Source organism: Pteropus vampyrus, unplaced genomic scaffold, assembly GCF_000151845.1.
Source record: "Pteropus vampyrus isolate Shadow unplaced genomic scaffold, Pvam_2.0 Scaffold247, whole genome shotgun sequence".
NCBI lineage: Eukaryota > Metazoa > Chordata > Mammalia > Chiroptera > Pteropodidae > Pteropus > Pteropus vampyrus.
In genome coordinates, this window is record NW_011889028.1 from 661,037 (window position 1) to 669,214 (window position 8,178).

The 8,178-nt window shown below is 60.4% G+C and overlaps 1 protein-coding gene across 1 annotated transcript in view; it reads left to right on the forward strand.

The window, feature by feature from the left end:
* SCNN1G (sodium channel epithelial 1 gamma subunit) overlaps positions 1-8,170 on the forward strand; it is a 26,918-nt gene extending 18,748 nt beyond the window's left edge. Inside the window, exons 9-15 of the mRNA XM_023520102.1 lie at positions 2,882-2,980; positions 4,420-4,537; positions 5,332-5,410; positions 5,486-5,543; positions 5,721-5,782; positions 7,405-7,480; positions 7,766-8,170. Of these exons, the coding sequence (XP_023375870.1) occupies positions 2,882-2,980; positions 4,420-4,537; positions 5,332-5,410; positions 5,486-5,543; positions 5,721-5,782; positions 7,405-7,480; positions 7,766-8,146 (873 nt within the window). The 3' untranslated portion in view covers positions 8,147-8,170. The remainder of the gene's footprint in view (positions 1-2,881; positions 2,981-4,419; positions 4,538-5,331; positions 5,411-5,485; positions 5,544-5,720; positions 5,783-7,404; positions 7,481-7,765) is intronic.
* Positions 8,171-8,178: the final 8 nt, after the last annotated feature.

Sequence of the window (8,178 nt, forward strand, 5' to 3'; positions counted from 1 at the left end):
ATGCTACTTTCCCCACGCGGGAACATCGGATGTTGACATAGCCAAAATCCTTTTCTTCTTTAGTCATTGTGGGTATTGAGGATTTTCCCTCCTTGAGACCAGACCCCGAGCTGGGTTTCCTTCCAGTTAAGGATTTCGTTGCATTCTTACCTGCTCGAGTTTCTTTCTCTGCAGGATGTGAAGTGCCGAGAGGATTTACTTCCTCTACGTTGTTGACAAACAGTGCTCGCTCCATACGCCGAGTAATTCTTTCTTTTCTCTGTCGACGAGGGGCGCAAGCGTCATCCCATACAAATCACTTATATAACATGTTACCACAGGGACGCAGAACAAAGGGAGAGTTAAAGCATCCATAGCCCCACCTGGGGCATCCTGCTGCGACCTGGGCTCTTCCCTGGCACAGTTCACACCTGTAAACACGTGAGCTCAGGGCCCTGTGCAGCCGTCTTCCTCAGAAGGAAGCAGACGGGACCCTCTTTCACAGAGATGGGTCCTGTTCCCCCCACACCCACACACGCACACGTGCACACGTACACCTAACCGCACCTACGCGGGCCCGTGCACGCACGCACGCACATGCATACATACTCACAGTCTCACTCACGCACACGTGTGTGCGGGCACGCATGCATACTCACACACATACACACGTAAATTATACGCACCCGCACACACGTATACCCAGTCTCATTTCTGTATCCCTCCCGAAATGTCTCTTCGCCCTGCACAGATCGGCAGTTCTGGAAAGCCGACGGTGGAGTGGGGGGAAAGGAGAGTCACAGAGAGGGAGGGACGGCCAGAGCGCTCTGTCCAAGTTCACCCAGCTGAGGCTTTGGGAAGCTAAAGACCTCTGTCCCACTCGAAAAAGGCCGTTCGCCACATCTGCCCTCCGCCCTACCCCCAGCTGCTGCGGGAAGCCGCCTCAGTAACCCAGCGGCTCTGAGATCGATAAGCATCATTGCAGGGGAAAGGGCAATCGAGCACTCAGAAAGCGTAAAATCCAAAGATGATATCTCACGGTCGTTTCCTGGAGGTGGCCCACGGGCTGGCTCTCCAGTACAAGGAGCACCAGGCACCTCTGCTGGCTGCACACGGCTCACCTGGGTGAACAGACCCCGTCGCGTCCATGCCAAGGCCCGTGCTCATCCCCCAACCCCAGGCCCACAGAGCTCAGAGCTGTCACTCTAGGCACTCAGACAGGACAGCTGAGACGGCTCCGCAGGACTTGGGGGCCCAGGGAACCTGCTGCTTGGAGAAGCTCAGGGGGTGGCACGGAATTGAGGCACACTCCAGGGAAGCCACGACTCGGTATCCGTGTGCCCCGTGCCCAGCCCGGCCCTGGCATGCACCGCAGGCTCTGACTGTTTGCTACGCAGCTATTAGCGGAATGAAGCAAGTCTGTTTGTTCTGTGCTGGCCCGGAAAAGTTGCCCGGCCGTTGTTGTTGCTGAGAAGGCAGATTGCGGGGCATAGGGTATGTGTGAGCGTGTGCCCGCCTCCCTTCCTACCTGAGATCGGGGACAGATCGGCGGCAGTGGGTCCCCCGGGGAAGAGAGGACACAGTGGCTACCTCCCCCTCCGTTTGCTTCTGCTGTAGAGATGCTTTAAAGGGGGCACTGTCGGATGCCCTAGAGGTCCTTGCCGTTAACTGAGGGGGAACCGCCAGGCTGGCAGGTGGCTCACAGTACAAACAGCCAGAGAGTCTCGTCTTCAACTTCTTGATTCCTTTCTCCCCGCCCAGCTCTCTCTCTATCCAGCCACTTTTCAAAGACAAAAAGAATTTTCTTCTCTCCCACCAATCTGCCATCCATTTTCCCCTAATCTCAGGAAAAACTGAAACTGTGTGTGTTCACACACACACACACACACACACACACACACACACACACACACGCCCCCCTAGAACCTAGCTATAAGCTGGTCATGATTTATATTCGGTTGGTCCCCTAGACGGACATTACTTGTTTTTTTTCCTTAGCCAGCTTGTCTGGATTGTTTGTTTGCAGTGACAGCCATTAAGCCAAGCCACACTTAGTAAGCCTCAATAAAATACATCTAATTCAGTAAGGTTTGGGAGCCGAGTGACCTCCTGTGATCAGAATGTCCTTCTGCTCCGTGGGGTGTCCCTGCCTCTCTCTCCAGAAGTCAGTTTTTTCAAGTGCATGTCTGGGACCAGAAGACAACAGGGTAAGGGGTGGGCCCTGCATCAAGACGTCACCCCAGGCAGCTCGCAGCCACCGCTCACCCTTGCCGTTCCTCCCGGAGGCTCTCCAGGGGCTCGCTGTCCTCCTGGAAACCAAACCACATCCAAAATTCTCGACACAGCCCAGGGGGCCTTGGCCCCCGTCTGACTTCCACTCCGGCGACCTCTCTGCCTCTCGTCCTGTTCCGGCCGCCCTGGCCCTCTCCTGTCTCCAGCGCTTGCCACTCCCTCTGCCTGACCCTCTTCCCCCATTTCCGGCCCGTTCGGCTCTTTCTTGTCACCCCGTGTTGAGCCAACACGGCCCTCTTTCGAAGACATCTCCCCTAGTCGCTCTGTTGAGAAGGCCGCCCCCTCCTCCCGCCCCCTGCAATCCCTCTACCCCCGGTTCATGGATCACTATCCGGAGTTATTTTTCCCTCGCTTTTTGAGCATTTGTCCACCCCGAGAGAGCGCAGGCTCCGAGAGCAAGGGTCCTCTCTCTCCCGATCGTTGCTGATTCCACAGCGCCTGGAACAGCACCAGGCACCTCGGAGGTGCTCAATAAATGGTTCAGTGAGAGACTAAGTGCCTTTTTGGCTCGTGGGGACTGCTAGCGATGCGCCCCCACCGCCCCGGGCACCGCGGCCCCCGGCCTGGGTCTGGGGGAGGCCGGGCCCAACGTGTGACGCTGTGCTTACAGACGGAGTCCTTCAAGCTGAGCCAGCCCTACAGCCAGTGCACGGAGGACGGGAGTGATGTCCCGGTCCAAAACATCTACAACGCTGCCTACTCCCTCCAGGTAAGCGCTGGCGGGGACGGCCAGGCCTGGGCTGCGGCCTGGACCCAGGGGACAAGGCTACACGCAGGCCGGGGTGTGTCTGGGACCAGGAACTCCGGCGAGGGTTCTTGGGGTTTGTCCAGACACCTCAGTGACAGATGGCGCCGGCTGGTTCCAGTCCCCTTCAGCCCAACTGTAACCAGAGCCTAAGTGATTCATGGAGGTCAGCGTGGAGGACAGCGTGTGGCCGAGACGGGCCCGCTTCCTCCGTGCGTCCTGGCGAGTGAGGGGCGGGGGGACGCCCTCTGGGACAGACGCTGGCTGAGGGGTCGTCAGCTTGGCCTCTGGGCCCACTGTGCCCCTCCCCCGCTGACGGCCCTGGGCAAGTTGTATCCCCCTCGGTGATCGGAGGGGAGGTTGGATGGGAGAGCCGGCAAAACACACCCCAGCACGACAAAAGGGCCAGGCGCCCCTCTGCGCCAAGCCCTCTAGCTCAGCGGTCCCCAGCCTTTGTGGCACCAGGGACCGGGGCTCCTATGAGCATCTAATGCCCGATGGTCTGAGGCAGAGCTGAGGCGGTGATGCTGGCGCTGGGGAGCGGCTGCAAAGACAGATGAAGCTTTGCTCACAAGCCCTCCGCTCACCTCCTGCTGTGAGGCCCGGTTCCTAACAGGCCATGGAGCGGTCCAGGGGCTTGAGGACCCCTGCTCTGGTTTACGTCAGAGCTGAGCGGAGAGGTGACTGAGACACTGAGTGAAGAGAGACCGTTAGTCAGGGGACATCTGCTTGCAGCAAATAGAAACACAGTCAAACTGACTTCTAGACCAAAACAGACAAACAAGAGATCGGCTCCATGGAAAGACACTGCTGGACAAGACTTAGTGAGAAAGGCCACCTGTACAGACACGTCACCTGTAGCAATTCATTGCACGCTCGCGGCCACCTCGGGAAGGAGGTGTGGTTATCCTTATTTCGAAGGCGAAAAACCTAGTGCATCAGAGAGGTTACGGACACACAGCTGAGGTCTGAACCCGCGGGGCCTGCCTGCAGAGCCCCTGTTGTCAGGATGAGCCTTGTGGATATGGTAGTGGCCTGTGATCCCCAAGGATCCAGCACGGGGGGCTTTCAGCGGAGAACCGGAGCGCTGGGGACTGCACGCGTGTGTCTCTGTGTCCTGGCGTCTGACTTCTCATTATCTCAGTGGCGGTAGATGGCCAGCCCGGCCCCAGCTCCGCTCAGCCTGGTGTCCCCTCTCCGTCAGTCTACACTCTCAATAAGTTGTCGGGCTTGATCTCCCTGGAGTTCGGGGACCACTCAGCCAGATCGGCTGTGACCTGAGGGGCACGTCCACGTGGCCCCCCAGGCTGTGGGGGGCCGGCCCTGGGCGTGAGGGGCGTGCAGGAACGAGCTCTCTGGCCCCCGAGCAAGGAGGTGAAAGGAGTCGCTGGTTTCTCTTCCAGATCTGCCTCCACTCCTGCTTCCAGAACAAGATGGTGGAAAAATGTGGGTGCGCCCAGTACAGCCAGCCCCTCCCTCCGGGAGCCAGCTACTGCAACTACCAGCAGCACCCCAACTGGAGTGAGTGAGACCACCGGCCTGGCACTCCCCGAGAGCCGGCTCGGCCCGGCCCCAGCCTGCCCCTCTGGCTTCCAGCCCAGGGAGGTGTGGGCAGTTGGCAGGGGTGTCGCTGCCTCATCCAGCTCGGCTTGGATTACGCCCTCCAACTGAGGGCCAAATGCCACAGCCCGGCCCGTGCCGAGAGCTCCGTCCGCTCCAGGAGGCAGGGGCCTTGCTAGCGCCCTCCACAGAGCAGGTCACCAAGGCCCAGAACGGTTAAGGGACTTGCCCAGGTCTCACAGCCAGGGAGCAGCAGACCGGGGCCCAGAGCGAGGGCCACAGCCCCGCACCCCCGCCCTAGGCCCCGCAGCTTCCTGTCCCCACGTCACAGCGCAGCGTCTATTTCCAAAGAAGCCGTGTGTGTGTGCACGCATGTGCGTGTGTGCACGTGTAAATGTGTGTATGTGTCTGCACATGTGTGTGCATGCATGTGTGGATGTGCACGTTGCGCACATGTGTGCACATGTGTGCATGTGCGCACCTGTGTGTGCATCTGCGCGTTGTGCACGTGTGCGTGCTGTGTGCGCATGCGCATGTGTGCACATGTGCGCGCGCATGTATGCGTGTCCGTGCATACACATGTGTGCACGTGTGTGCACGTGTGCGTGCGTACGTGTGTGCATGTGCGTGCACATGTGTACACGTGTGTGTGTGTGGAGAGAGTGGCAAGGGACATCATTAGGCGGAGGCCGTGGTGCCCCGGAGCCTCCCAGGCCCGGCCTACGCCGGCCTCACGCCACGCCCTCGCCCCACAGTGTACTGCTACTACGAGCTGTACCAGGCCTTCGTCCAGGAGCAGCTGGGCTGCCAGGCGGTGTGCCGGGAAGCCTGCAGGTGAGTGCACCTGGGCGGGGACAAGCAGGCCAGGCCGGGCCTGGAAGCCACACTCACACCGTGCCCCTCTCTTAGCTTTAAGGAGTGGACCCTGACCACCAGCCTGGCACAGTGGCCATCCGTGGTTTCCGAGGTAAGTTATTCCGCCCCCTCTTTGCCCTCGAACTCCTCGGCCTGGAGCCTGATGTCCTGGCCGTGTCCTCTGGCCTCGGGGTGGTGGTGGGGGTTACCCAGGGGAGCCCAAGTTGGGGGCAGGGGCTGAGCAGGGCCAGCAGAACGGCACCCCAGGCCACTCTCTTCTCCATCCCAGAAATGGCTGCTGCGCGTTCTCACTTGGGACCAAGGCCAGCAAATAAAGAAGAAGCTCAACAAGTAAGTCGGCCTTCGCCCCGCACCCCCGTCTCCTCTGCCGGCCCTGGCCCCAGCTCCTCATGTGCGTCCTCGTCACCAAGCCCCGCCTTCTCGTTCCCTCGCTCCCCTGTTCCACAAACGTCTCCTGGGCTGGGATCACGAGCCAGGCCCCGCGCTAGGCCTGGGGCTCGTGAACGCTTAAGACCCCAACGCACAACGTGGGATCATTTTTTCCACTGTGGCCCATGAGCACGTAACGGAAATGTCAGTCTCAGGAAACAGAGCTTCTGTGACCAGCCAGTTTCCACATAGTACCTGCCGGTGGACGCAGGTCACCGCTTACACCCGGCCCAGCTGGTCACAGCACCGCTCGGAACTATCGGTGCTTATAGAGCTGGTAAAGCTTTCGACTGTCCCCGTGGATGCAGTTTGATCCTTTCTACCTTGTTTCACTTTGTAAAAGGTGCCGGCCACAGCCCTGTAAAGTTATTCCTGATATATCTTGACCCAGTTGGAAAAATAACTCTGCTGAGAGTCTCACTTCTAATCCCACTCGAAGGTTTCACATCGAAATTCACTTCCAAGGGACCGTTAGCAAAAGCCAACCGGGCCGGAGCACGGGGACGTCGGCGGATGAGGGCGAAGGTCGGGGAGGGTGCGGGAATCTCCCTGTAACTCACAGCTCAGGGCACCGGCACCTTCTGCACAGCGCCCAGCGCCGGGCCTGGCCAGTGGGGGCCAGTCTCACCTCCAACGCGTATTAGAGGTTGCTGGCCGGTGCTTCGTGAGCGCTGGGGTGCCATGATGGCCAAGCAGACGTGGCCCCTGCCCCCAAGACGCTCGTGGTCCAGACTTGGACCAAGCAGCTGTACACTCTGAAACTGGTATTGCATACCAGTGACCCCTGAGGCTCAACCTAACGCCACAGGAAGTGACCCATTATCTCCAGCTTTTCCGGAAAGGTCGAAAGTGCTGGCCACAGCAAACCTTCTCTTTCGCACAGCGCCAGAGAGCTCAGTGATGGCCGCCTCAGGCGGCGGCTCCGGTCCCCCGGGCTTCGGTCCCGCCTCCGCCGTGTGGGCTGTGTCATCTTGGGCACGTGGCCTCAGCTGGGTCCTGTCTCAGCTCCCACGTCTGTAAAATGGGGATGATTCAGACACCCTGCCTCGTAGGGCTGTGCGAATTGAAGGAGCTAAGTCACCTCAGGAGCTTGGCAGCACGGGACGTGTCCGATAAGTGTTAGCTGCTGCTGTAATGGCTGTTATTGTTGCCTCTTCCCCCGCCCACCGTGCACACCTTTGTTACCTGCCTTTCTCCCCGTGCGTATTGAGATTGTGATCAAATCATCACAACCATCAAGGTTTCATGAAGAACAGGTGCTGTGGGAGGGTAGCTGGGCGGCCTGGCCCAGTCTGGAGGTGGGGAAGTGGTTCTGAGGGCACGGATGGCCTGAGCCACCAGGCCCATGCTGGCTCTGTGCTCTGGGCACATCAGGTGCCGGTTGGGCCAGGTTCTGAGACCCCGTGGAGCTCAGAGGCTGGGCCGTGCTGGGCGGCAGGGAGGCAGCCATGCTGAGGGCTGGTCACCTGGCAGAGTGCCAAGGCTCCTGACTCACCTTGGCCTATCTGATGGCCTTTCCGCAGGACGGACCTGGCCAAGCTGTTGATATTCTACAAAGACCTGAACCAGAGGTCCATCATGGAAAGCCCTGCCAACAGCGTAAGTGGCTTCCCCCCGGGGCCCGTCCTGGGTCTGTGAAGGTCTGGCCTTGGGGAGCAGAGTCAGATCACGGGGGGATCTAGCCTGAGCTGTTAGGGCCACGCCAGGCCAGCCAGGCCTCGGACCAGAGCGGGCAGAGGAAGGGGACAGGAAGCCTGCCCACTTCTTCCTCTGAACCTGTTTGGGGCCAGGACTAGCCGGTGGCTCCCCGAGAGATCGGGGTCCCCGCGTGAGGCCCGCCGGGGCGCGGGCACCCCTGACGGCACGGCCCGGCCTCTCCTGCAGGTGGAGGTGCTGCTGTCCAACTTCGGCGGCCAGCTGGGCCTGTGGCTGAGCTGCTCCGTGGTCTGCGTCATCGAGATCTTCGAGGTCTTCTTCATCGACTCCTTCTCCATCATCGCCCGCTGCCAGTGGCAGAAAGCCAAGAAGTGGTGGACCCAGAGGCAGGCGCCCCCCTGCCCCGAGGCGCCCGCCGGCCCCCGGGGCCAGGACAACCCGGTGCTGGACATGGACGACGACCCGCCCACCTTCACCTCCGCTTTGCGCTTGCCCCCAGCCCTAGGGGCGCAGGTGCCGGGCACGCCGCCTCCCAGATACAACACCTTGCGCTTGGAGAGGGCCTTCTCCACCCAGCTCGCAGACACCCAGGTGCCGGCTGAGTCTTGAGGCAGGGGAGGAAGGAGGGATGTAGCCGGGAC